Source organism: Chroicocephalus ridibundus, chromosome 7 (genome assembly GCF_963924245.1).
Source record: "Chroicocephalus ridibundus chromosome 7, bChrRid1.1, whole genome shotgun sequence".
NCBI classification, from domain to species: Eukaryota; Metazoa; Chordata; class Aves; order Charadriiformes; family Laridae; genus Chroicocephalus; species Chroicocephalus ridibundus.
The window spans coordinates 58,797,011-58,824,838 of NC_086290.1; the positions used below are offsets into that span (position 1 = coordinate 58,797,011).

The 27,828-nt window shown below is 44.7% G+C and overlaps 2 protein-coding genes across 3 annotated transcripts in view; one reads left to right on the forward strand and one right to left on the reverse strand.

Moving 5' to 3' along the window:
- Nucleotides 1–11,485, reverse strand: part of MYBBP1A (MYB binding protein 1a) — a 62,097-nt gene extending 50,612 nt beyond the window's left edge. The window contains exons 1-11 of the mRNA XM_063342023.1: nt 11,005–11,485; nt 10,741–10,836; nt 9,804–9,887; nt 9,332–9,406; nt 8,788–8,895; nt 7,552–7,742; nt 7,113–7,280; nt 5,641–5,758; nt 3,058–3,347; nt 2,051–2,158; nt 498–623 (exon numbers count right to left, since the gene is read on the reverse strand). Coding sequence (XP_063198093.1) covers nt 498–623; nt 2,051–2,158; nt 3,058–3,347; nt 5,641–5,758; nt 7,113–7,280; nt 7,552–7,742; nt 8,788–8,895; nt 9,332–9,406; nt 9,804–9,887; nt 10,741–10,836; nt 11,005–11,172 — 1,532 coding nt within the window. The 5' untranslated portion in view covers nt 11,173–11,485. The remainder of the gene's footprint in view (nt 1–497; nt 624–2,050; nt 2,159–3,057; nt 3,348–5,640; nt 5,759–7,112; nt 7,281–7,551; nt 7,743–8,787; nt 8,896–9,331; nt 9,407–9,803; nt 9,888–10,740; nt 10,837–11,004) is intronic.
- Nucleotides 11,486–13,004: 1,519 nt separating this feature from the next.
- EIF4H (eukaryotic translation initiation factor 4H) lies at nt 13,005–27,494 on the forward strand. Of its 2 annotated transcripts, XM_063340868.1 has the most exons (7): nt 13,005–13,146; nt 18,553–18,734; nt 19,729–19,793; nt 19,901–20,000; nt 20,662–20,727; nt 22,612–22,770; nt 22,895–27,494. In XM_063340868.1, exons 1-7 carry the CDS (start codon nt 13,088–13,090, stop codon nt 23,029–23,031), a joined length of 768 nt encoding a protein of 255 aa, XP_063196938.1. In that variant the 5' UTR covers nt 13,005–13,087; the 3' UTR covers nt 23,032–27,494. The 2 variants fall into 2 exon arrangements, with proteins under 2 accessions (XP_063196938.1, XP_063196939.1); XM_063340869.1 differs by lacking the exon at nt 20,662–20,727.
- Nucleotides 27,495–27,828: the final 334 nt, after the last annotated feature.

The following is a 27,828-nucleotide window of genomic DNA, read 5'->3' on the forward strand; positions in this document are numbered from 1 at the left end:
TGTCCTCTGCCTTCCCTCTATTGAGGCTCGAGCACCAGCTTCAGCAGTCACCTAAAAGCATCTTTCCACCTCCCTTACTACAGGGAGAACTGCAGAGCCATCAGCAGCTCACATGCAGAACAGACAGAAAGCCAACAGCAACCCTCACAACCCCACCACCTCTCTCTTGGGTCTTTCCACTTCTAGCTTGCAACAGAGGCAATGGAAACCTTATGAGAAAAAGCAGTCTGAGCTCAACTCCACACCTACCTGATCATCATAAACATACTCAGCACTTTTGCCATGTAAAATTATGTTTTTATTGTACTAAACAAGGATCTTTTGGAAATCCATCTAGGATCTCCTTAAAAAAAGCCATTCCCTACTCCTGGAGTCAAACAAATGCTACAATAGAAGCTCACAATCCCAAACCTCTTGCTCTGCCCTTTGTAGGCTGATCTTATCCTCAGGATAAAAGAGAAATTTCCAAGCTTAGGGCGTGCAAGGAAAATCCTTACCCAAAGAGGTAGTTTTCTGCCACTGAATGAAACTGTTCATCTAGAGGCTTTGCTGGAAGGACATTTGCCTCATGTATTTGCGCAGTCTTTTTCTTAGCCTCAAAGAAAGCATGGAAGAAGCAAAACCTAGAATGGATGGAAACAAGGACAAAATTAAGAGCCAGCTCGGTCATATCAAAGCAAAACCAATCCATGTGTGCAAACCAAACAGCGCCAGATATTGACCACATTTTTATTCAAGGACCCCTATGCACTAAAAAAAGAAATCACTATTTATAAGATGACCCTTTTCTCAAGGCACACAGGGTGAAGAAGACAGAAGGATGCTAAGGATTTCACAAAAGTGAAATGCCAATACTTGACGCCAACACATAATATTGTATTGTATACAATACAATACTCAGACTGTCAGATGTGGGTCATATTCGGGTCATATTCTCCAAGACTTTTAAACTCACAGATAAATACTTATTAAGATCCGATGCAAAGATTACAAGTAATATTGTCCTGGTTTGAGGTAAAACAGAACCAATTTTCTGATTTGTAATTTTGCTTTTTAGCTGGGCCTCTTCTAACTGACTGAAGTCTGAAATTAACAGCATATTGTTCAGAAACTGTTCACTCTCGGAGTGCTAAGACCTGATTATACCAAGGAATGGTATGCACAGAGGCTCTTGCTTATACTTATTGCTATAACAACCAAGGTCAGCTAACTTCATTGTTTTGCCCTGTTAGAGGGTCAGAAGCGGAGAAGCGTAGAGGGGTCCCACCCGCAGGGAGGAGCAGACGGGACAGGTGACCTCAAACTGACCAACAGTGTATTCCATCCCGTATGCATCACGCTCAGTATAAAAGCTGAGGGATCAAAGGGGCAACGCTGCTCTGGCTCGCTCTTTCTTCAATGGCAAACGTCTGAGGAGGGCCCTGTCTGTTCGTCTGCCTTTGATCCCAATCTGATCACTCCTGACTCTAGTTCCGGAATTCAGCTCCTGTCCTGTCGCTGACTCCAGTCTGGGACTTTCCCCTGTGTCTGCTGCTGATGCGATCGTCATCCTGGGAGCTGGATACGGTTTTGTATATATTGTATACTTTTTTTCCTTTAATTTTTATTATTCTATTATTATTTACTATTCTCTTATTTATTATTATTTTCATTAAAGTAGTTTAGTTATTTTTCTAAACTCGTAAATCTCCTTATCTCTTCCTCTCCTTTCTGAGGGGGAGGGGACATCTGTTGTTTTGATTGGCCAATCCAGACAAAACCACGACAAGTATCCTCCAGCAGTCTAGGTAAACAGGAACCTAAGATTTACTAAAAACAAATGGAACTAAGGTGATTTTAAGTGCCTGAACTACTTATGACAGGAGTTAGTCCAAATTTGCAGATGGTATTTTGAAAACAGAACCTAGTCTCCTAAATGATTTATGTTATGGAATATTTCCACTACTTAATTTGCCTAGTGTCACAGGGACAGCTTACTTTGAATACTGATATAGAGCTAAACAGAATTATTCCAACCACATGTGGCATTAAGTCTTTAAATCATCCTCACCTGGAAACATCCATCACAAGGTGCTCTTCTTTTTCCACTGGACTTTCAATGATACTACAAAGTCGGAGCATGATCCATTTTCTTAATCGAACAATCTTATGGTGTGCTCTTTCGATAAGGAAGAGGACACAATCAGTAGTTTGAACACTATCTCGAAATAAACACAAACCACGCAATCCACTACAGCAAGAGGTGACTTTCAGATATTTAGAGGCTTCACACTAATGGTGACAAAGTTATTTAGTAAGAAAGCAACAGGCACATAATAGAAGAGATAATTTCCCCAAGGTCGCTTTTTACTATGCAAAAGACAGTCTATTTACCCCATTGAGGTACTGCAGTTTAGCAAAAAGCACTTCAAGAATTGCAGTAGTCGGTAGAGTAACAGCCTACATCTTCCTTGGAAGAGGCCTCCACAAGTAACTTGGTACCCACAGCACCAAGCTGTAGCTCTTCAGCCAGCAGCAGTGCCAAAGAGGATGGAACTTTCTCTTGGGAAGTTTTTCGAGATAGAAATTGCTACAAATGCCTCGCAAGGATATATGTATTTACAGGCTACTCTTGAGACATGGAAGTGAGTGATTTGCTCTGGGCCAAGGAGATGACAGCACTCAGGCCAGTTTAATAGTCAGATAAAAGGGATGCAAAATTCCTACAAAGACCTGAGAGTCTGTATTAAAAAAGGAAGCCACTGGAGATTTCTGCCAAAGGAGCTGTCAGGGCTAGAAAGACAAGAGAAAATGCTTTGGTCACCCAGTCTGCTTTGGCCAGGCTGGCTGGTTCTCACCACATTTCCTCCTATTTGCAGAATTTAATTCTGTCCCAGTAAAAAGAGTCAGATGCTGGGGCTAAACCTTCTGGGACAGAAAAAACAGAATAGATGACAATTGTCAACTCATGGCAAAAGAACCAGCTAACGTTGGCCATCCAAACCAGACTTCACACAGGCAGCAACTCTAACCACAAAACAGAAAGAGAAGAGGAAGGTGTATGATCTATACACTCACATGTTTACGTTTTCCTGGTTCTGCTTTTGCCAGTTACTTGAGAAGTCTAAACAACAGTCCAAGTCTGGCCTGAGGAACATGTCTTTGAGCCAGTCAACGTATTTTTGCAATGCCACTGGCTGAAGGTGTTTAACTACCCTGGAAGAGCCAGAAAACACTGGACTGCCCTGGTTGGTGAGAGTAGAGAAGCCGATTATCACTGCCAGCTGCCTCTCCGGGTCATCACAGCTGTTCAGAAATTCATCTATATACGTTTCCATCTCTGGAGCAAACTTAGATCGCTTTGGAAGCTGAAAAACATGGCCAAACAAGCAGGTTAGGAATCTCACACTGAGTGTCGGTGTCTTTATAAGTACAAATCACTTTACAGATTTGACTGCAATAAGTAAATTAGAGTCATGTGCCTGAACATTTGTCATAAGGCATACAGCAGGTCATCAAATTCACCTCAGGGTCTTCCTCATATAGGAGCAACTACTGTAAGGAACCACAGAAACCTATCATGTACCAGCTTCAACCCTTTAATTTGGAACTTCACAAACAGTCAAGCTTCAGCAGGCTGGACCACATGCTGGCCAGTGCAGCTAAGCTCCTAGGCTGATCAGCTCTTATTTTGAATAAAAGCCCAGGATGTTTCTCACATCATCTGCCTTAGACTTTCCCTCGATTTGGAAACTCCCCCACATCAATTCCGGTCTCAGTTCCCTGGAGCCTGCTGACCTACAGTGGGTAGAACAAATCCCACCTCCTCTCCCTGGTGTCTCAGAAGTGTTGAGGCATTCTGAAAGGTGGGGGAGTTGACACGTTTAACCTAAAAACTATATCCTGAAGTGTTGTTGTTTTCTCTTATCCTCAGTCCTGCCACTGATCCACGAGCCATCCACCAGGACATGTCCCATCTCACCATACATTCAATTTCCTTATGTTCTTTCATAGCCCTCAGTATTCAATCCTACTCTTTTGTTATGGAAAAAACCAAAAGCATAACTGAAGAAATCTCAAAGAGGGCAAGCTGTGGCTTCATTCCAAAAATGCACTGCAACTTTCGTAAATTAATAAAACTTGTTTGCTACAGTGTCATGATCCCAGTGACCTGGTAGGAGCAGAAACAGTAATGAAAGTCTAGGGAAAACTGTTCTTTTAAATAAAGGGGCTATAAATTCCTAATTAACTACAAATACATCCAATTATAACATAAATATCCATACCCCTGCACGAAATCTCACACAAAACACAACTTAGCAAGTTTCTGCTTCTGCTGTTGGAGAACTCAATACTTGTGCATCAGTATGAAAGCTGGAAGAAAAACTCCAGGAGAGATTGCTGTAATTAGGCTAATAACTCACAACACGGGTTTCAACAATCATCTCTCAAAAAAAGCAAATCAAGTACTTTGGCTCCCCTGTTGAAAAAAGTGGATTCAGGAAAATAACTGTCAGTAAATATCAGACTCAAGCTTTGTCTAGTTCCATCTCCAACAACAACTGGAACCCCATAAGATAGTACAAGATCACAGTGTTTGCTTTCCAAAACAAATAACTGGTGTCAAGGAAGAAAACAAACCCACAGAAACAACACCAACAAATTAAAACTAAGATTTTCTCTACTTCCTCATCATCAACAATATTAGGGGTTTCTCTTTCCATTTAGTCAATCATTGTCTTCAGTGGATTTGTACGTTTCAGACAGGAATTAAATTAACAAATTTTTTGATGTACATGGAAGAACACAGCCTAATTCACTGTGGAACAAGCATAAAAAACAAGAAACAGGAAAACAACTAAGTCAGTGGATAAACATAGAGAAAGTTGGTCCATACAGGGAGGCACCACAATAAGCATTATTTTCAGAGCAAACACGCGCATCTATTGCTGCTTTGATACCAGATCAGAAAGACTGCAAAGTCCTATTCCTCCCAAGAGAAAGCAATGATTTTTGGGCCCACATGAGGAGGCTTAGGATTAAGTTACCACAAAAAGCCAAGCCAAAGCCTATTTTTATCAGTATTCCCCTTTTATTCTTCTTCCCTTTATTGCAGGGCTGTGTTGTTTGCTGGCTTCCCAGGAGGAAAGGAGAAAGAGGCGTTCCAAAATCCAATTCCCAAATAAAATTTGTGCTTAAACCTCAGATGTGATTATTGAAACAAGCACCAACATAGAGAAAGGCATGAGTTGTCCCTTTTTGCCTCTGCCTTCAAATGTTCATGCAACACCCAGCACAATGACAGACAAAAAGGACTTTCTGGACACACAAAATCAAAAGCACTGTTAAAGAATGACATATCACACTGTCAATATGCTGAGGGCTGCCCTTCCTCTGCTTCCCCCATCGTTAGAACTTTCTCAGCAACATCAATGAAAGCAAGTAGGTCAGTGCTGAACAGTTTCAAAACTCTTAAAAAGTCTGAACGAAAAACAGGCAAACAGGCAAACTGCAACCAGTAGTATAACCTTAGAGTCCAAGGTCTAAAATTACATAAACTTCTTTATAGAAGACAATGTGAAACTAGAAAGCAGGGCAGAGAGGACTTCTGCTCAGGATGGGGTCTTTAGCCCTGAGCACGCGTACTTTCAGAAGACCTACCTGTCTCGTTACCACGTGTTCTCCATAGTGTTGCATCACCTTCCCTTTGAGAACTATCTGTAGCTGATCCAGAGACAACAAGGGGAGAGCACTTCCCAGCAACCGGTAGCACATATAACTGTGTGGAAACAGAAGATTCCCTCAGGTAGAGGCACAGCAGTAAAGCCACACACAAGGGTAAGAGACAGAGAAGAAGCGGTGGGGCAGGCCACATGGAGCATGCAGGAAGGCAGAAGTCAAAAACTCATGGATCCTGTCTTCAAAAATCCTACTGCCTAAAGCATTTCTTCTGACTGGTATAGCTGCTGAGATCTCTCCCTGTAGCAGGTCCTCCGCTGTCTAGAAAAAGATGAGTCCTCACCAGCAGTTCCTTCCTTGATCCACCTTCTGGATCTCTTCTCCCCACATATTTATTTCCACGCTCCTAATACAAACTTAGTTTTGACTAAGCAAATTTACTTAGTTTTGACAGCAACTTGCTGTCAAATTTGATCAGAATTGCCCTATGGGCTCAGGAGTTATTAGATGGACAGCACCAGCCTCGTTTCTGCAGGAAATCAGGCTAAAAAAGCAATACTGTTGAGCATACAAAGGGTATTTTCAGACATACCCAAGCCAAGTAAAACAAGACTTAAACTGCTCAGACTTTGAAAATGGTCTCCTTTCACTGTTAGACTCATGTAATATATTAAGGAAATGTTTTGTAGGTGCACCTCTACAACTTTTAAACTCTTGATCTAAGAAAGATTTAAACCTGGCCACAGACTGCCTTGCTATAGCCCAAATTAAATTATGCTCCCACAAAACGCTCACAGATTTGTATTCCAGATTTTGCAGCATTTTTACACAGCATGAGTCTCAACAGACAACTTGAATAATCCTACTAGGACACAGTATTAGACTTGAAAAAGGAGCTGAAATAGTTCTTGGTATGATGTCAGCCACAGCCATATCCTACTTAAAAACACAGACCATGTCAGAATCCAAACACATCCAGGCATTTTAATTCAGTCCATCCCACAAAGCACAAGTCCAGCAGTGTTAGACACGGATTTCAGAACTAGGGCTTGTTCACACAGGAGCTGGCCTCTTAAATCACACAGACAAAGTCCAATGACTCTCCCTCTCAACCACTTAGAAAGGGACAGTAGAGCTCCTCTGACAAGTCTTGCAGGAGCAATCTATAGATTTAAGACACCTCTGTGCCCAATGAGGCGCATCACCTTTATGTGCCGTCCTAGTTAAATTTCACCCAATTTGTTATATGTCACAATTCTAAGAGAAATCTTACTAACTCCTAGATTTAGGCTCCCTGTAGTTTCTCATGAACATCTAAATAACCAAAAGCAAGTGTTCTGACATTCTTTGTGAGAAACCATATGCCATTCTACCACCGGGCAGCAGCAGAAAGAGTGGAGTAAGAAACAGAAGGATAATATGGAAAACAACAAACAATGCGTCTTAAAACAAACCTCACAGGTCCCGATTTCTCCTTCAACAGCCCATCCTCTACACCTTCTTTCCAGAACAGTTCAAAGGCATCTTCCTTCAGTGAAACTTGTAGCAAATCAAATGCTACGTTGGGCAATTTCTTGTCCTCCTTCTCAGACTTGGCAACGCTTTGCAGAAGCTCTACTAGTCTAGAAGAAGAAAGAAAATAATGCGAGAAATCTGGCCTGGAAGGGGACTGCTGAAGGCCATATTCATCCTGCTGAAGGACAAAGAACATTTCCTGAGCACTGGAAATGAGAGTGCTATAATTTAGGAACCTGCACAACAGTTAGCGCCTAACCCTTAAAAGCACCTGGAGTGGCAAATACAGGGAGGTATGAGAATGAAAGCCACATTTCTTTCACTGCTAGCCAAGAGACCGAGAATGTTGCGTTTAATGCTCCTTATTTAAGAACTTACCTGGGAATATTTTCCTCATTTACAACAGTAGATGAGCCAAAGAGCTTCTTGAGGTTTTGAGGCTTCAGAACACCAGGGAATTTCCGTATGCCCACAAGCAAAAGGTGCAGGTTATCTGGAGATGTGAAGGCTGATGCGAGGTCACTTTGCAAGATGCCAAACAGAACCTCCTCAAACACAGTCTCAGGAACCTAGACAGGAATGAAGGCGAGAGCATATGAGAAACATCTGAGGGCATCTGACTAATTTGCTGTGTAGTATATTAAAATACCTGCATTGTAGGGCATTTTACTAAAAGCTTGCATTGTTCTAGAAACTTTAGAAATAGTCTTTATGGTGAAACAACCAAAAATAAATAATGGATGTGTCCAGTACTGCCATACAGTCCCCAGGTGCTTAGCCATGTGCAGTAGGACAATATGTTGTCATCAGATAGCAATTCTGGTCAACTGATTCCAGCTGCAATTGTTCTCTTGCTGTCCGACTGCTCCTGTCTGTAAAGCCGTTCAGCCCAGGGAGGAGGATACACTCTTGTATTAGCTTTTAATTATATTTCCCAAAAATAAGTTACTTGTTTCAATAGGACTTGCTGGTAAACAACCGTGTTCAATGGTTTTAGAGAAAACTGGATCCCATGTTTTCACCAATAAAATAAGAAATGCACAAAACCTGCTTTAATTTATATTTTCTAAAGACTGGCTTCAAAATACATTTAAACCTAACATCAAGGCTAAATGACCCATGTAAAAACATTATTAAATTTTGATTTAACACTGACTACAAACAATATCCACAAAAAATAAGGAAAGTGTAAATGAACTCTCTGCTTTTACTACATACTCAGAGTTCCTTTACTCCATGTCTCTACATCCTTTCACTCCCAACAGCCCAAAGTTCAACCTTAGGCCCAGGTTTGAGGCCTGAAAAAAAGTTTTGCTGTCCAGAGTTTTCAGCATACTTCTATTCAAAAGAACACAGCACCTAATGTACCACCCAAGCAAGTCAACTAGGAAAAAACAGGCTATGGGGTTGTCCATAACGAACTCAAACTAAGCTAAACCAGAGCATCCTTCCCCGAATAAGAGCATCTGTCCACAGATAAAACAGAAAACGGCTCCCACAGTTTAAACTCACTCTTCCACACACACACCCTTTTAACTACAAACAAACTAAAGAAAAAGCAGTCCCCAAAGCAAAGTCCTCCCTCCTCCCAACCACCACACGCTGTGGCTATACCTCAGAGATGATGTCAATAACAGTTTTGCGAGGGAGATCTCTGAGGTATGTTTGGTGATGTGCCAGCTGCTGGAGAAGCTGGATGCTCTCCAGCAAAGCTTTCCGGTCCTAGAAAGGAAAGATAAGCCCAAAACAGAGGAAAAACATCAAAGATTAAACTGAAGGCTCAGGTAATAATCCACTCTTGAGACCATTAGGTCTACTTGTAATAAGAAATCTACACAATTTCTTCATGATAGGCCACTCAACTTTCCCCAAAACAGTGTTTTCTGGCCGTGTATGACAAGAGATCCTTTCCTTCTGGGAAAGGTAGGAACCTCCTGTACTACCTGACACAGTTCCTACGTTCTAATCAGGAAAGGAACAAATGTTTAAAAAGCACAAAAAGCCTATGGATAATGCAAAAGAAATGAACCGAACTTGATGCTTCAAGGGCTATCTCATCCACTGGCCAATGACCCAGCCTTTCTCTCTAGATCCTTTCTCCACTTCAGATAGCCCTAGAACCAGCACTGACAAACAACATTAACAATGGTAATGCTACCTTAACAAGCCGTCCAGATTGAAACAGAGCCATAACTCCAAAAAAGTTTCCAAAAGCAGCATTTTCCACAAGTTTCTGAGAAGGAAAAAAAAAAAAGGGTTAAAAATCCACCTCACCGAGCAGTTAGATTTCACATTCCGCTATAGCTCTGATCAGTGGAACAAGACTGCTGGAAGATCTAGTGTTGAACACCATGACATAAGAAGATAACACACAGAAAAACAAGCCCCTGCACTATGTATAAGAACTATCCTAGACTATCTTTCTATCACACAGATGAATCCCAGCTGAAACAGGGCCAGATGACAATGTCATCAACTTCCAGTTTTTACAAACATTTCCATTATTTCATTATGGTCGTTTGCCTTAGCAAGAAGCACAAAACTATAGTATCTGGGCACCAAGCTTTCAAAGAAGAGAGAATGGTAAATTTAAACTAGCTGTTGGCCAATGCTGCTATGACCTGACTCACCTTTTTCACCTTTTCCGGATTGTGTTTTTCTTTTATCTGTTCCAGGACAGTGCACAATGGAATTTCCTCAAAAGCTTGTAAAACCTGAGGAGATGGATGGAATAGCTCAGTTTGCAGTTCTTCCTTTTTATGAAGTTTTATCAAGTTCAGCTAAAATAGAGCTGCACACTTGTTCAGCATAGCAGCAGATGTGCTGCTTTATTAGGCCAGAATTGAAACAACTAGATCAGTAGATGTGTCAGAATAGGAACTAGCGTAGACATAAATATACCTGCTGGTATTCCTTTTTTTTTTTTTCCCCTATACATGACTTATCAGGATTATTAATGAGAACATTTTGCTGCAACTGCAAGACCCTGTAACAGAAGCAACGCAACTCTTGATCATGAGCAAGGCCTGATCTAAACAGGAAGAATACAGGCTCATCTGCATCATCAACTTCCGAGGTGAGATCAGGTCAGACCCCACTGGTGATCCCAACTGCTGAGACTCTGCTATGTTACAGACTCGAACTACAGGGAGATAAAAAAACCTACCTTTGAAATGTGTATTAAAGGGTTGCCTTTTCTGATCTCCCACATAAACAGCCCAACACCAAGAGCAAGTCAATTTTAAGTTACAATAGTTCTAAATGCAGTATATTTGAAAAGGTGGTCAAAGTTTGCAAATTAAGGATGGTTCTTGAGGCAGAAGGGAATTCTGTAGCATAAGCATGATATTGGTATAGCTTATACCTTTGTAAGTGCTTCTAAAAGATACTAGCACCATTTAAAACTGCAGTTTTCCTATGCTTGCTGCATGAGCCTTCTCTGCCAACTGCACGCAGAAGCCGCCACATGGGAGCCCTCCAGCCTCCTTACAAGCAGCAAAGCAGACCTCAGGAACTGACCGGGGTGGGTGAGGGGATGGAGAGCGCTCTGCTCTGGGAAATACTCACCTGCGCCAAGGCCAAGCTGAAGCCTGGGCGGGCAGCCTTGCGGGTGGCTCCCAGTCCTTCCACCAGACGCTTGAGGGTGTACTTCAACTCATCGTCCTGAAAAACAGACCCCCAGCTCCGGCGGTGCCCATTGCTCCTCCGAACCCCGCGGGGTTGCCGGGCTCCCCCCGCGGCAAGCCCGGCTGGCGCCCCGCCATGCCCCCGCCCGAACCCGCAGCCCCTCCGGCCGCCCGGACCCATCCCCAGTCCCGACCCCCGCCTCACCTTCCTGCCCTCACGCAGGTGCCGCAGGAGGTTCTCGGTGGCCGCTAGCCGCACCTCCTGCTCCGGCCTGGCGATGTCCCAGAAGAAGTCGAGGAAGACGCGGCCCTGCCGCAGTACCCCGCGGGGGTCGGACACCACACCGCTGCCCGGGCCCTCCCGCTCCGCCATGCCGCCGCACGTGGTGCCGCCGCCGCCCGGCCCGCCTCTTCCGGGGCAGCGGGGCGCAGCCGGGGATGGGCCTGTCAGCCCCGGCGGGCCGCAGCCTCCCCCGGCCCCTCAGCCCCGCGAGTTCTCCTCAGCGCCATGGGCCTGTCGGCCCCGCGAGTTCTCCTCAGCGCCATGGCTTCTCCTCAGCCCCGTGCTCCCCTCAGGGACGCGGCTTCTTCTCAGCGCCGCGGGCTTGTCAGCCCCGCAGGGCCGCGGCCTCCCCCATCCCTTCATCGCCGCGATTTCTCTTCAGTGCCACAGCTTTTCCTCAGGGCCGCAGTTTCCCTTCAGCCCTGTGCTCCCTTAGCCCCACACTGCCCTCAGCCCTGTGCTCCGTCAGTGCTGCGGCTTCTCCTCAGCCCTGTGCTCCCCTCAGCCCCACACTCCCTTAGGGCTGCATCTTATCAGCCCCAGGCTCCCCTCAGGGTTGCAGCTTCTCCTCAATCCCCGCCAGGCTGTGGCCTCCCCCATCCCCTCAGCCCCATGATTCTTCCTCAGCCCACACTGCTCTAAGCCTCGCGCTCCTTCAGCGCCACAGCTTATCCTCAGGGTCATGCTCCCTCAGTGCCTTGGCTTCTCCTCAGCCCTGCACTCCCCTCATCAGCCCAGGGCTGTCCTCAGCCCCACGATTTCTCCTTAGCCCCACAATTTCTCCTCAGCCCCACACTCCCTCAGCACCATGGCTTCTCCTCAGGGCCATGCTCCCTAAGCGCCATGGCTTTTCCTCATGCCCACACTCCCTCAGGGACATGTCTTCTCCTCAGTGCCTCGGTCCCCTGAGCCCCGCACTCCCTCAGCGCTGTGGCTTCTCATCAGCCCCGTGCTCCCATTATCAGCTCCAGGCTCTCCTCAGCCCCATGCTCCCTCAGCGCCACAGCTTCTCCTCAGTGCCACGGACCTGTCACCCCTGCTAGGCCATGGCCTCCCCTGTCCCCTCAGCCCCATGCTCCTCTCAGGGCCGTGGCTTCTCCTCAGCCCTGTGCTCCCCTCAGGAACGCAGCTTCTCCTCAACCACCGGCTCTCTTCAGCGCCATGGTTTCTCCTCAGCCCCGTGCTCCCTCAGCACCATGGCTTCTCAGCCCCTCACTCCCTCGGGGCCATGCTTCTCCTCAGCCCCACACTCCCCTCATCAGCCCTGGGCTCTCCTCATACCCACAGCATCCCCTCAGCCCCGTGTTCCCCTAGTGCCATATTTCCCTTCCTGTCGCCTATGCTCCATCCCAGGGGAGTCAGAGGGACACTGAGGTGTATTGGCACAACCAGATATCATATGAGACTTTGTACATCCTATGGTTTTACTATAAAGCCTGAAATAAATGGCCTAGGAAAACGCAACAAATCAGTTCAAGAAATCGGCCCATTGTCTTTGTTTACAATAAAATACAGAGTTATTCTGCAGCGGCCATGCAAAAATTGTGCCCATTTACTGCTTGCCTTCCAGACTCTCCTCTCCCGCCGGCCACACGAGCACAGAGAACAAGCATTAACGCCCGCAGCGCCAGCTGCCTCTGATGGTATCCGCAGCGATTCCAAAGCGATTTGGAGACAGCGACCAACACAGCGGGGCAGCTGCGGCACGCTTCACAGCCAGAGGCCTCGGCTCGTGTCACCAATAACCGCCCGGTCCCGAGCCCCGCAGCCCGTACGGGAGGCTGCCCCGGGCCGGCCAGCACCTGTGGCGGCGGCGGCGGCGGGGAAGCGCCCAGGCGCCGGGCCTTCCCGACAGGCAGTAACGCGGACAGCCCCGGCGGGGCGGGGAGCTGGAAACAGGCACCGCCAGGGGCAGCCCTGGCCCGAGCTCCGCCGTATATAAACGGCGCGGGGTCCTCCGGGCGCGGTCCTGTCACGCTCGCACGGGGAGGAGGCTGAGGTGGCGATGGCGGATTTTGATCCTTACGACGATCGGGCCTACAGCAGCTTCGGCGGCGGCCGGGGGTGAGCGCGGTGCTGCGGGCAGCGCCGGGGCCTGGGGAGCGCCGAGGGCTCCCCCCGGGGCGGGGAGGGAAGGAGGGAGTGGCGGTCCGCGGACCCCCAGCCGGGCGAGGAGGGGGCGCGGCCGCGCGGGGCCTAGCCTGCCCCTTTCCCTGTGGAGATGGCGGGCGGGCACGGCGGGGGGGCGGGCGGAGAGAGGGACGCGGCGGCTCTGTCTCTAGGAACCTTTCGGGTCCGTCTTGCCCTGCCGCCTCCCCATCTCCGGGTGACGGGGGTGAGGCCGGCGGGGCGCGTTTCCTTATGGCCTTGGCAGACACGCTTTGTAAGGCGAGGAGGAAGGCTGTGGTGTACCGGGAGGGGGAAGCGGCCGTCCCCTCGCTACGCGGGGCGAGTGCCGCAAGGTTTAGGGCCTGGAGGCTTGGGAGCGTCGGGAAGGGGCGGGAGGAGGAGAAGGAGGGTGTCGCTGTGTTCCCGCCGGCCCGGAGGCGAGTGGAGGGGGGGAGATTTAGGGAGGTGCTGGGCCAGCGCCAAGGTAGGCCGTAAGGCGCTTCTGCAGGGACAGACCGGGAGATGGGAGGAGGGAGCTTCCCGTGGAAGACTGTAGGGGAGCGAGAAGCCCCTGTTCGGGCGGGACGAGCGCGGCACGGCGAGGCGCCCCTGGAAGCGGGCAGCATTGTGATGCCTGCAGCGGGCAGGGAGCGGGAAGGCTTTGTGGTGCTTCCGTCCGGGGAGGACTGTGGGCCGCCCTCCTGCGTTATCCGCGGCTCCGGGTGCTGACTCCAAATCCCTGATCCTTAGGAATAAGGCTTGTCTCATCTCTGTTTCTTTGCTGGAGAATACATATGGGGAAGCAGCTACAGAAACAATAACCAGCAATTACGAAGTTTGTCTTAAATCAGGTTGTGAAGATGCAATTAACAATTGACTTTTTTGAAGGTTGGTGCCATATAAGTGTGTGTGTGCACTAAAATAAAATAATAGGCATAAACCTATTAAATAAGCTGTCTTTGCAAACAAATCTTAAGGAATGTAATGAGAACTTACAGTTCTGTTGGGTTTTTTTTTAATTCTGTAACAAATAACCTTGACAGCAGCCTAAAGTGGCACTTGACGCACATAATAAATTCAGATGTTAGTATTCAGTCTGCCCTAGTCAGTGTAGGCACATTCTGTGAAGTAACAAAAGTAAAGTTAAAATGTTACTTTCATATTCAGATTTCTTTAATAGAGTATTCAATCTTTCTCTGAGGCAAGATGTGGATACTTGTTTTTGTGAAGTAAAGGCATCCTGCTGATTAGTAGATGCCTTTGCAGATGAGAAAATGTACTTATTCTGAATTAGCTGTAGTTTTAAGCCTCAGATGCTACTATTAGAGTGCAGCTTTGTCACTATTACTAAGTTACTAATAGCTAATTCACAATTTCAGACCTTAACAGGTCTCTGCTTTGTATGAAGTCTTGTAATATGTGTAGTGTAATGAAAACATGACTGTTCTTGAAGGTTCCAATTAAAGAATCTCATGTTAACTTAGTGACTCCTACTCATTTTTAGGTGTTCGAGGACTGTAAAAAATAGTGTAAACTCAGTTGAGATATAATAGTTTTTGTGGAAGTTGCATTTTGCATAACCTTTGGTTTGTATAGAGAGTGAGTGTAAGATTTAAGTGTGCCAGATAGAAAACAGCAGTGCCCCACAAGTTCTAACATATATAAGATATATATATTCATGTATATCTTTTTAATACTCTTCAGAATTATGGTGGAAGAGCAACAGAATGACTGTGGCATGACGAGACAGGGGATTTTGCTAGTGCACTAGTAATGCACTGATAAAGAGCTGAAGCATATAATACTATGGTATGCAAAAGTCACTTTATTCCAGATGCAAAACTTGCTGCTGGTTTTAATAACAAAAGGCTTACTATAAAAGCTTTTTGGTAAGTGTTTTGGAGCCCAAAATTTGACAAAGAAAATAATCTGTACTTAAGCACACTGAGGCCTGCCTGAAAATCTTTGAACATCTGCAGAGCTTCTCAAAGTTGAAGGAAATGGAATGTTTATCACTCCTGAGTTGCTGGTAGGCTGTTTATTTTGGTGTGGCTTTAAGCACTGGGCTTAATGCTGGGCATGTTAATCAAAGGTTAAGATTCATCTGCTGAAGTGCTGCACAAGTAAGTGAAAATGGAGAGATAGTCTTTATCCTGGCATTTTGGATCCTGTGTCTTACCAATTTAATGTTAATAAATGTCTCCTAATTTTTAGGTGTGGGTAAGTTTTTGTTGAAGACATCTAATGCTTACTCTAGAGATGTACTGGATTGCTTGAATAAATTGGGTATGTATTTAGAGTTGTGGTCTTGGAGAGCCTCGACAAAACTTGCATCCTGCTGAGCGTTATGTTGCCTCTGGTAATGTTGGAATCCAGTTAGGCTGTTGTCTCTGTGCTGTGCAAAAAGATAAATACTGAGCTATTGTTTTAGTCCTTAGTGAAAGGCTATTTAAACTCAAATACTAGCTTTCAAAATATTCTTTGTTTTGAACTTTTGATAGATTTTGTTTTCTGGAAAAAACAGCTAAACTTTCTAAAAGGGTAATTTCAAAATTATAGTTTGTTGTTCTTTCACCCCAATATGGCATTATGATGTCATTTGACTCAGTCCACCAAAAAGGAAGTCTAATCATTGGGATGTTTGCATCTGCATTTGCTAGAACCAAGCTTTCCTCTTTAGCTTTCTGCTTTGTTTTTTTGGAAAAAAAAAGTTGTGTTTTAAGATGCCATAATTATTACCTAATTGTGTCTGAGCAAAAGTTACACTGAGTGGGAAATGCAGATACTCATTTAACACTTTGGTGTGACCCAGTTCACTTAATTCAGAGATGGTTTTAATTATAGTTGACTTCTGTGCTGTTTTGTTACAAATGAGAACATCTTAAAATCCCATTGTTCGGTCACTGAAGTAAAACTCCTTTTTTTTTCCCCCCTACTGTTTCAGTGTTGAAAAACCGTAGGGAAGTATAGAAACAGTTTATTTTTGTGTTGCTATACCTGGATTCTGTGGGAAACGTAGTTTGGAACCTAGTTATTGACCATTCCTGTTCTTCAAATGAAGACTAAAATACCAAATATATGGTTATATATTTGATAACTAAGGCCTTAATGGATCAAATTCAAAAAGAATACTTCATTTTCTGACTTCATATCAGTAGAGATTGCACAATGGGGCATGGATTTCCACACATGCACCCTGTGAAGCTGTTCTGCGCTGTGATAGAAACAAGGTTTGTCTGTAGCACAAAAATTCTTTTGGGGATTGCTAAGTTGAGGGTGTGGTTTCAGAAGCAGCTCAAATGGATCTGAGTGGAGGTTGCTGTTGAAAGCTGTAGCTCAAGCCCTTGCTTTCATTCTCCTGTCTGTGTTGGCATGAGCACTCTTTGCAGCTGTCCATATCACCTTGTTGATCTGGCTGAGAATTCAGGGTGAGTTTTTAGGTGAATCAGCTTACTGAGCCAGATGACTGGCAGTCCAAGAAACCTGGTGAGAATGTGTAGAAGCAGGGAATGTTCCTTTTAAACTCAGCCGAAGTGATTTTGATGTTCTTAGAGAAAGTAAAAGCTAAGATTTTTGGCTGCAAATTAAATATGCTGGTATTTTAAGAGCTGTTTGTAAGGCCATAGATGAGAATCAAGGACAGAGGCAGGGAATTGATTCTACATACTGTGGAATTCTTTAGAAGAGCAACTCAGTTTTCTTGGAGTTCCTGCTTAAAACTTAATCTTGTGACTAAAGCTAATTCTGCTGTACATACAGGGCACCCAACTATAGCAGCTTTAGTTCCCCGGTATGTTTTTGACTCTGCCTTGTTAATGAGACAAAGGCATATGAGGAATATTGCCAAAAATGCTAAAATATGAACCTGGGTGGACGCTAATTAAAGATGTGTAGGTTGTGATTCAAGTACATTTAGCAGCATGCTGATAGTGTTGGTGAAAAATCACTCCTGCAAGGAGCTGCTACCATGAAAAGGCACAAATGACAGGCTTACCTAGGAAGAATTCAGGAGTCTTATTGAAGATTCCTGTATTATCTGATTCATTAGTAATAAAATATTGTGGAATGAAAAAAAGGCAAACAAGTACTCTGCTTGTCCAGTGGATTTTCTGGCTGCATGCAACTAGCCAGAATAAAAGGAAATAATAAAATTATTTGACCTTCTGTATTTTACGTAGGACTCTGCAGAAATCTAATTAGTCCATGTCACCCTAGCAAATCCTGGTTTGGTACAGTTTGTGTTCCACCATGCTTTTAAATGCATGGTGAGCCTCTGGGAAAGGGAGCAGACATGAACAAAGCCCAGTAAAAATAAGGTCTTGAAGGAACATAGGCAGAGTAGTAGCTAGGCCTCTCAGGTAAAAGTCAAAGATTGCTTAGGTTGGGGCAAATGGTGTTGGAACCAGTGACAGTGGCATCCTGGAGCTGTAATTTAAGGTTGCCTTGTGCCCACAGTACAAATCTTGCTTTCTGTAAAGGAGATCAAAGTTAGCTTTACAAGATTAGGCTGTACAGGTAATTAACACACAGATGTGTTACATCAATACAGTAAAGAATTTAGCTGGTACAGTCTACTCTTTCAGCAACCAATGTCAATAGCCTTAACTGAGACTGAGGGAAAGACAGGAAAAGACAAACTAGTTTACCTCTGTCTCTAATTCATGAGACACAAAGGACGAAGTAAACATCCAGATAGCACTGAAATTGGTTTCTCTGCCTTAGAACACCTTGATTAACCAAGTTTTTTAGCATGTGTTCAACTCAAAGCATTCTAGTCCAGATATGTGGCAGTTATGGCAAGAACTTCAGTTAGGAGAAGATGTTTATGTTAAGCTAAATGCTGCTGAAATAATTTAAGTGATTGTGGAGTGGATGTTGATAATGTACTATCAACATTAAAGCATAGTAAAAGCATTGTATCCAGCTTAATTTCAGGATAAACTGACAAGCCTGTGCCATGCAAGTATTTCTTCACTGCCATTAATTAATCTTAAAATCTGTTCCAGGATGTGTGTTTTAAGTAGTAACGTTTTTGAGTAGGGGACAGTAGAGATAACCTTATGTTGCTTTTCCTAGTGGATTGTGGGGTGAGAAAGAAGTTTGTTCATCACTTTGTTACTGAGTTCTCCTGTAATGTATTTATACGTGTTGTTCATTTTTTTTTCTGACTGAAGTACTGTATCAGGTAATACTGGAAGGGAGCTGGCCAATAGTGGAGGTGGCAGGTACAGGCAGAGGGACAGGAAAAATTAACCAAAGTTGTGGAAAAATCCACTTCCAAAGAGTCAAACAGCACCTCAGCAGTGCTATATACTATATTACTGGCTGTGTTGGGAGTCAACGGAGTGCTTTTTTCAACAGGTCTCGTGGTGGCGGCCTTGGTTCCCGCAAACAGAAAGAGCTGCCAACAGAACCCCCTTTCACAGCATATGTGGGAAATCTACCCTTCAACACTGTGCAAGGAGACATAGATGCCATCTTCAAGGATCTCAGTGTAAGGAGTGTACGACTAGTCAGAGACAAGGAAACAGACAAATTTAAAGGTGAGTGTTCAGAGTTGTTCAGGTTGTAGATGGCTAACTGGTAGGAGAAAATGAGTTACTTCTAAAGTCACTTTACTAGGTGAATTTCATTCTCTTGTTGATCTGTGTTTAGGTTTTGTGTTGACTTATGCAGATTCCTCATTCACTAACAAATACATGCTTCATTTGAATGAGATTCACTGTTAGTTCCATCATCTTAAGATACAGACAAGAGTGACAAGAGTCAATATTGGCCCTGCCATAAAAGCAATTTCTCAAACCTCTTTTGTCTTGTATGAATTAGTACAAAGCTGAAGTGTCTCACCCACTTAAGATCCATGACCTTAAGTGTTGAGTACTTAAACAGTCTTTTAGTTCAGAGGACGCCTGTTGCTTCAGCTCTTGTCTTTTTTTAGTAGACGGGGAAAAAGCAAGTAGATAATCCATACAGATAATTGTTTTAGAGGATGCAAATCTAATTTCCATTGGAATTGGCCAGCAGAAAGGGAGTATGTTTGTAAGTTGCTTCTGGGGGGCGAGAGGGGAAGGCTTAACTCAGATAACAGAGGGTCTTAGAGAAGGAATAAATTCACTAAATGTGATGTGATGATACAAAATCAGACTGCTGGCCAAGCAGGTACTTAAGCTTCTTGTTTAAAAATACTAGTAACCAAATGTCAATATTCAGCTAAATAACTGTCTAAAGGCATAGATCAAATCTAATCTGTTATGACAGCCTTATAAATCCATGTAAAGGGAATTAATCAGGCTCTTGGCATTTGCATCGTGCCCATACAGAGTTCTATTTCAGGATTCGTCCCTATCATTATTAGGCATAGGTAAATGCATTTATCGTTGATGGTGTTTGGTGTCTGAGTTGCGTATGTCTTGCACTTATCATACTGTAGCTCATTTTTGAAAGAGAAGGGAGGCTATTAGCAGATATGCAGGAAGAGTGGCTTCTTACAGGAGCCTTTTAAAGTGCTGGTATTAACTTGTGAGGTTCTTCTTTTAGGATTTTGTTACGTAGAGTTCGATGAAGTGGAGTCACTCAAGGAAGCTCTTACGTATGATGGTGCAGTAAGTATATTGCAATTAATTTGTGAATCAAAAGATAAGCACAAGTCTCAAACTTCTTGGCAGCCCATATGGTACATTCTGAAGAGATTCTCCCCTTTATTTAACAGCTTTTGGGTGATCGATCACTCCGAGTGGACATAGCAGAAGGCAGAAAACAGGATAAAGGTGGCTTTGGCTTCAGAAAAGGTGGCGGGCCTGATGACAGAGGTGACTTCTATTTTTCTGAATAGCTTCTTAAATATAATGGTTGTAGTTATGACTTCTGGTGCTAACTAATGCTAAGACAAGGCATGCAAGTAAACATGAAGACTATGTAAGAAGGAGAAATTTTCTGTGTATATACATGTTTCTAACGTAGCTGCTGCCGCTCCTGAAATGTCTGGAGTAGATGTGCTTTGTGTCCAAAAGCTGAACATGTTGTCACTCCTGGTCCAGGAAGTGAGACCAACACCCTTAGTAATGTACAGTGTCTTGCAGAGGACAATCATAAGCCCAACAGTCTGATCTGCTACTATTTTATTATGATGTAAGAAAAGTAAGTTAAGTGAGCACAAGTAGAAAAATACTTATTTTGGACTCTTGATCTCCGGTTCCAGTGTGAAAACAGGCTTTGTAGTTGAAGCTTAATAGATCTAGACTCACTAAAGGTTTCCATTGAATGCGTATTAGAGAAACTTTTCTGATCACTTATTCGTTAACTTAAGCTGACCTTTTGTTCCTGTGCAATGGAACGTGGTAGAACCAAAATGAAAGGATATTCCAGCAGCATAACTTTGGATATGGAAGGACTGAAACTTTGGTTTGGTATCCCCTTGATCAGTCTTTCCCACAGCTTCAGACCTGAACACAATTGTGGCTTTTTTCCTAGGAATGGGAGGAGGTCCCCGAGAATCCAGAGGAGGTGGATGGGATTCCAGAGATGACTTCAATTCTGGTATCAGTATTAACACTTATACAGATAGGCAGCCTAAAAGGCACAGAAATGTTCACGTTTTCATGTCAGCTACGTTTGTCCCCATTACTGTTTTGATTGAATCTAATGTATGCCAATATTGGATGTCCTACAGCTGCAGTGGGATTCTTCAAGGGCAATCTTCCATTGCCTTATAACAGAGGAAAGAGTCTTGATTGTAAATTTTGTGAAACAATCCCAAATGACAGAATATTTGTTCACATGTAGCCTATGGTGTCTAGATTTTAAGCATTTCTCAAACATGAGACCAAGTACATTTCTGAATAGTAGCAGAAACAGACAGATCCTGTGGAAAAACTGATATTGTATTCTTTCAGAGCAGAGGCTTTCACCTTCTTAAGGAGATGTGACATCATTATATGTGTATCCTGAAACAACTGACTTCTCCAAAGACGTGTTAGTGTTCCAAAGCACTTCTAAATGCAAAATGTTCCTAAACTTTTAGACCTATTACAGTAATGCAAGTTGCAGCAAATGACTGTGCTTGTGGAGTGGAAGGTAGTGACGGAGCCACCGAGTTTGCTCTTCACTTCTTGTCAGTTTCCAGCTATTAGAATCCAGGGTGACATTAACACAACAGCTTTTGTCCTCTGAAATAGTGGGTTTGGTCCATTTTCTGCTGGGGAGATGTTGGCAAGTGCAACTTTGCAATGTCTGGTCTCTGCGTGAGTGGAATGGACAAAGTAGAAGGAGCGGTAACAAAGTGTGCCCTTGCCACTAGCATGAAACTGAAGAATGGTGCTGGAGAGAGGAAGCTTGCTATAGCACTGCGCTTAACCTGCCTTTGTAGCTAAGCATTCTGGTGTCATAGCTTTATACTTTTTTTTGGCAGCTTCTTCAAATGCAGATGCATTTTGGCTTGTTAGATGCTGGATGAGTGATTTGCGAGCCAAAAGTTTAGCATTTGGGTCTTAGTTGCTACAGAAACTTTTCTTCTCAGGTTGTACAACCTTGCTCTGGATCAAGTCTTTAAAGATGGTTGTTTGGTACTGAAGTAAGGGACAGTTCTGCAACTCTACCAAATACTGAAGTGGAAAGGAAAACCTCGAGTGGATGCAAACCAACTTTCTCTTACAGGCAGCTTTTGAAAAACTGAGTATATGCCCCTTGGATGTGCAGATAGCCTGAAGTATCCTCGTCCCATTGACTGCAGATGTTGGGGGCTCAGAGAGATACTCCAGGATAGTCATTGGTACAGAATGGAACTCTGGCCAGTGACAGATAGTTCTTGATTTCTTTGATTCATAAACTGAAGAAATGAAGTCAGTTTCATATTTAAAGTCTGATTTTTTTTTTTCCTTCCCCCCATCTCTTTGATTAGTAAATGCCTGGTCAGTTTTTACTACAACTAAAAGCCTTGGCGTTTTACTCTGTTTTTCAAAGGCTTTGTTTTATAAGGACTGTATATTTCACTACTCCCTAGCTATTTTCCCATTTGCTCTTCTCCTGCAGACTTCATGCTAAGGCTGTAGCCAGTGTGATCTTCTGGGTACTTCTAGTGTTGTCTCTGAATTCAGCTAATAGTGTTAGCAGACTGAAGTTGCAGCTGAAGCTCTTATTTTAAGCTCACTTGATTACCCACTCTCCAATGCTCCAATAAGCCTCTATCTAGGTGGATAAAGCGGTTTCTGAACTTGGCGTAGTATACTTGGTTTCAAATGGAATCTGTATGACACTTCTAGAACACGTTAGAGATCTGTGAAGCAATCTTGGCTACAAAGGCTCTCAGTGCACCGTCTTGGACTGACAGCAGTGACTTGCAAGGTTTTCCAGTGACCCACCTAAAAATCTAGATTAAAAGTATCGCAAAATATGCTCTTTAAATTCACTATCTTCCATCTTCAGGATTCAAAGATGACGACTTCTTGGGAGGCCGGGGTAGAGGAACCCGCCCTGGAGATCGGCGACCACCAGGTGCCTCAATGGGAAGTGGTGGCACTGGTCGCTTCAGAGATGGGCCTCCCCTTCGTGGATCTTCCATGGACTTCAGAGAGCCAACAGAAGGTGAACTCTTTATATCTTCTGTAATTCAGTCTTCCTTCGTGAAGGAGACTCCTGCTTTCTTTGTCAGGTTAAAGCTACTACCTTTGACAGCCAGATCTTAAAACATGGATGTTTTTTCTTCCAGAGGAAAGAGCACAGCGACCCCGACTTCAGCTCAAACCTCGAACAGTTGCTACTCCCCTCAATCAAGTAGCCAACCCAAACTCTGCTATCTTCGGTGGAGCCAAGCCCCGAGAGGAAGTAGTAAAAGAGCACGACTGAGTTTGGGGTTGAGAGGGAATGGGGAGGCGGGAGAAAAAGCAAGACAGTAGAGAGTGACTAGCTCTGCTGGAATGTCAACCCTGCAGTTTACCATTCCTGCCATCTGGCATTTGTCCTATTTGAAACCGAAAACACAGAGCTTGTGAATGCATGTCAGCTGTTAACAAGTGGTTTTTAGTACGTTCTTGGCTTTGCTGTATCTAGTGCCTGCTTTGTGCTGAGTTTCCCTCTTCTGTTTTCTTCCAAGCAGCACAGTTGCCAGTAGATAAGGCAGTGTAGCTGCTTCCACGAGTGTGGAGGTCTCTGGACAAAGGTGCTGCTTCAACTTCTTCCTTTCTGGGTTTGTTTTACTTTAGAAGCGCAGGTTAGACTTAGTTATTGCCCCATATTGTTTCCTTTTACTTCCTCAGTGCTCCTCTTCTGACCTGCATGTCTTGTTCTGTATTGCTGTGGCTCTGAAGAGGAAAACTGGAGAGTCCAGATGAGTTGAACAGAGAAATTTACAGTTCTAACCAAGTAGGGAGATACCATTTATGACAATTTGATGGTAGTTACTGTACACAGCAGAGCCCCTTATAAAACTAAGGGGGAAAGCTGCCCTTTCACACCGGTTACCAGGAAAGATCAATTTAATAGATGCAAATAAAATTGGCTGACAAGAAGCCTGGTGAGTAGGGGCTGCAATCAGTATGGGTAAAGCCCCTGCCAGCAGACTCGCTGGTGGCTGGCTGTTGACTTCAAAATGGTGTGATACTACACCTCTGAGCTCAAGGTTAGTGCTGCAAAAATGTGCCTGTTTGAGCACAACTGCTCACTGGCTCTTTCTGCTTACTTTTTTTTTTGGGTTTTACATGTTTGGTAAATTTTTAAAGTTTCTACAAATAAAATTGACTTTTTTATTTTTGTTTAAGGAGCGTATACTTTGCCATGCAGTATGTAATTGCCATTATCCCCTGTATTTCTTTGCCCAGTGGTGTACAGTTTTAAGACCTCTGCTTTCAGAATACCTTGAAAATGAGCAGATTAGAAATCATTCTGCTATAGATTCTCTTCATGTAGAAGTTTGGGTAAAAAGCATCTCTAATTGCTGCATCTCTCTTCACTTGAAATGTTTCTTGCCAGTGTTGTGTGGTTGGTGGGAGGGGAGGGGGAGGCTGGAGCAAAAGGAGAGAGGTCGTCAATGTTTAAAAACAAAACCTGAATCTATGACACTGATGTGTGGACACGTCCAGCGCACGAGAAGATCTTGGGCCCCCAGTGCTAGTGCTGACAGCTTTCAGATCAAACCGCCAGCACACCAGAGCACTTGCAAGAGGAGTTTGGAAGCATGGCTGCTTCACTGCCAGCAGCGTCACTGCTAGTAGTGAATTTCTCCCCTAAAGTTACCTTTATAATGTCAGAGTCCCAGCAACTTACAGAACTACTCTTTCCTTCCTTCTGCCTGTCACTTAATCTGCTTCTGAGATAAGAACCATTTGTCTAACACTAATACTTAATTTAAGACAGACATGCATTTGTGTGGTGGTATTCCAAACCAATAATTGACCTATTTACATCTTCAATGTGGAAAAGATTTTTAAGAACAAATTCCCATATAAAATCTCACATCTAGTCAAGACAGTTGACTTTTAAATGTCAAAACAAAAAAAAAAAAGGAAAAGAAGAGAATTCCAAACACTTAACACATTCTGCTTCATAACAAAATAAATTTATGGATATGGTATTTTGTGAATGATCTTTTAAATAAAAGAAAACATTAAGTAATATTTAACATTGGTCTTTATTTGAGTCTGCTATAGCATGTTCTTCCCCCCCACCTTCAGTCTTCAAACATTGTGTTAATTCGGAAATTTGCTTCCTTAAATTTTCTGGGGAAGCTGTACCAAACCCGTTCCTATACAAATAAGGGGGGGAGGAGAAGAAGGTAATGGGGAGGAATCTAACCTAAACAAGTGCTGGAAAAGGCAGGGCACAGTGAAGTAACAATTGTGTGCGTGTGGAAGTGAGCCTAAAGTCCTGTGGCTTCAGTGTAACTTCAGTCATGTTCTAAGGTTGCCAGGCAGAATTTGTAAGTCCTGTGGCTTGCAGGTCATCCAGCTCATCCTGCCCTTTCCAGCCAGCTGAGTTCTGCTGCTCTGACCAATTTGCCCTGATACAGGGCTAAATGTGTGTCCTTCCCGTTGGAGTAGTGAGCAGTTTCATGTGCAGCCTTTGTGGGGAGACAAAGTAAAAATGCTGTTGTCTTGCCCAGGTTCTCCTGGCTCTTTGAGCCGCCCTGTTTCCCACTAGACGTAACTGTTAATGAGGCTGTCGCCCTGTGTCTTTGAAGTATGTGCACACTGCAAGGGAAGTGCAAAGAGGGAGAGCCACGTTTTACTGAGGAAGCGAGCTCTGACCTTCCTGCTGGTTTTGCCGCTTTCCGTAGCGTGAGAGGGTGGGAAGCGTTCTGCCCTCCGGGCCCTCTGATGGCAGCTTGAGCAGAGACTCCTGGTCCCGCTCGGAGCCGGTTGCTGCTGTGTGTGTGGCAGCACCTGGGTGAGTGGTGTGTAGGGACAGGGCTGGCTGGGGACACTGCCCTTCAGCTGCTGCCACCAGGCGTGCTCACAGCTGCTCTGTCAGACCTCCCGGCGGGGGAAGCGCTGGTTTCATCTCTCTGTGTGCGGGAGAGTAACACCCGTTTGTGAGAAAGGTAGATAGGAAACAGCTCATCTCGTTCCTAAAAATACTTTTCTGTGGCTCCTAATACGTGTTTGGTCAAAGATTTCCCACTAGTGAATGCCACCTAATACCAATATTATTTAATAGATATATTTTTTAAGTCCTTTGTAGGCAAACATGAACGCGTTGCCTGGTTTCTTTGGAGCATTATGCGTCTTGTGGGGCTTAGGGTCAGACTCCTCTATTCCTTTTTCCCCCTCAAAAATCTAATTGATTAACATTTTCCTATACAGAAGCATATCAAACTAGCTTGTATCAACAGTTGACAAAACTATATTTAACATTTGAATGTGGCGTTTAAATTTCGGAGGAGGAAGCAAGATTATTTTTCCCCCTCCCACCAGCAAAAAGCAGTTAAGGCTTAAACTGTAATGCTTAATTTTCGCTGCAGCTTCAAGCCGAGCCTGGCATGGCAAAGCCTGGAAGGGGAGGTTACCAGTGGTGGTAACAAACGGATAATTCACTCTCACCAAGTTATTTCTGTTAGCCATGTGGAGCTTTCTTCAAGCTTGAACTTAAAAAAATAGACAAAACTGAAGTCAGGAATGCAGCAGATGATGGTTTTTGGAAGGGAAATGGAATTAAGGCATCGCTTTGCTACTGTAGGAATTGCTTCGTGGTGTCCCCCTGGGTTGGGTCGCAGGTGGGGTGGCTCTGGAGGAGCTGTGGGACAATGCGCAGGAGTGAGCAGCACGCGTCTAACGTGCTGCAAAACTGCCCTGCCCACCACCAAAAATCAAACCCCACTGAGGTCCCCAGCCCAGGAGCGGCACCGGGAGGGCTAATCCCAGCCCTCCGAGGGCAGCAGCCCAGTGCTGGCACTGGTGTGTTGCCAACTCACTGGGCCGTGCAATAGCAGCATCCTAGGGGGCTCTTTGGGCTTGTCGTGGACGTTGTTCTGACGGCTGAAGAGGGAGGCGGAGGAGTGTTCACGTAGCCAAATGACGGGCTGCGAGAGAGTCATGTTAAATGTGTGCCCCCGAGGGTGGCTTTCTTGCCTTCCTAAAGTAGCAACAAGGTGTAAACCTACTGCTGAGATGCGCTGGCACGACTAAAAGAGTGCCCACGGTTGACCTCGTGTTGCTGAAGTTGTGCTGGGTGTCCCAGGGCTGGTTATGACAGAGCGGTTGTGGCCGAGACTCACCGTCCCAGGGCAGTGCGGGATGATGCTGTCGCTGTTATTAGGTCTAAGGTCACGTTCCTCGTCCTACTGTAGCTGTTTGGGTGACTAAATCTAAAGCATTTTATGGTTTCCTTTTCCACAGCAGCAGCGACGCTGTTACATGATGTTGTCTGCTCCACGGCAGGTTCATCTCGACATCAGCTTCCCCCATTTCTGTGCCCTTCCCAGCAAAGTGCGTCCAAGGGCTTTAAGGACATTCAGTGCGTTACAGAGGCAACCTGCTTGCCTGTAAGCTCACAAATTCCTGTGTAAAGCTCTAGAGTATCCCAGGGTTGATGTTTTCGGTATGTTACTGCCAGGAACGCTGCCACCACCTTTCACCACCTCTGAAATTAAGCTAGTTTCAGCTAGGTTAATGTTCAGCACGGTAGGGATTTGCTTCCTACATTGAGATTGTTTTGTTCGTGTCACCGTGCTCCCAAGATCTGCCTCTTCCTTTTAAATAAACCAAAAAATCACGAAGTACCTCTATAAACCCCTGCAAAATCTGTACTGTAACGAATCTGTATAATTTGTATTGCTGTATAAAACCAAAATCAAATAAAAGCGTTCAAACCTTCTAGGTTCTTGTGTTCCAATTCAAGAATTACTGTCTACGAGGATGAACTAAGCAGGTTAGGAATGGGAAGCGGCTTTACAGCGCCGTAGGGATGTGCAGGGTTAGCCTTTGCAAACTTTACCAGCCCAAATTTTTTGTAGAGCGCCCAGAAATCCTGGCTGCGAGCTGCCTTTCCGCGGGGAGGTAGCGGCAGGTCGCTGCGGCCGCGGGGGGGGTGTCAGCGGGGCGAGGTGGGGTTTGCAGTGGGGCGTGCAGCTGGGGCAGGGGAGGAGGTGGCACTTCCCCTTCAGCGGGGACACGCTCACGCGGCCGCAGCCGAGAGGAGAGCCGTTTCTCG

Coding starts and splice junctions, on each gene's coding strand:
- EIF4H (XM_063340868.1), top strand. CDS start 13,088: ATGGCGGATTTTGATCCTTACGACGATCGGGCCTACAGCAGCTTCGGC. Junction 18,735..19,728: donor GGAAACAGACAAATTTAAAG/GTGAGTGTTCAG, acceptor TTCTTCTTTTAG/GATTTTGTTACGTAGAGTTC. Junction 20,728..22,611: donor CAGAGATGACTTCAATTCTG/GTATCAGTATTA, acceptor TTCCATCTTCAG/GATTCAAAGATGACGACTTC.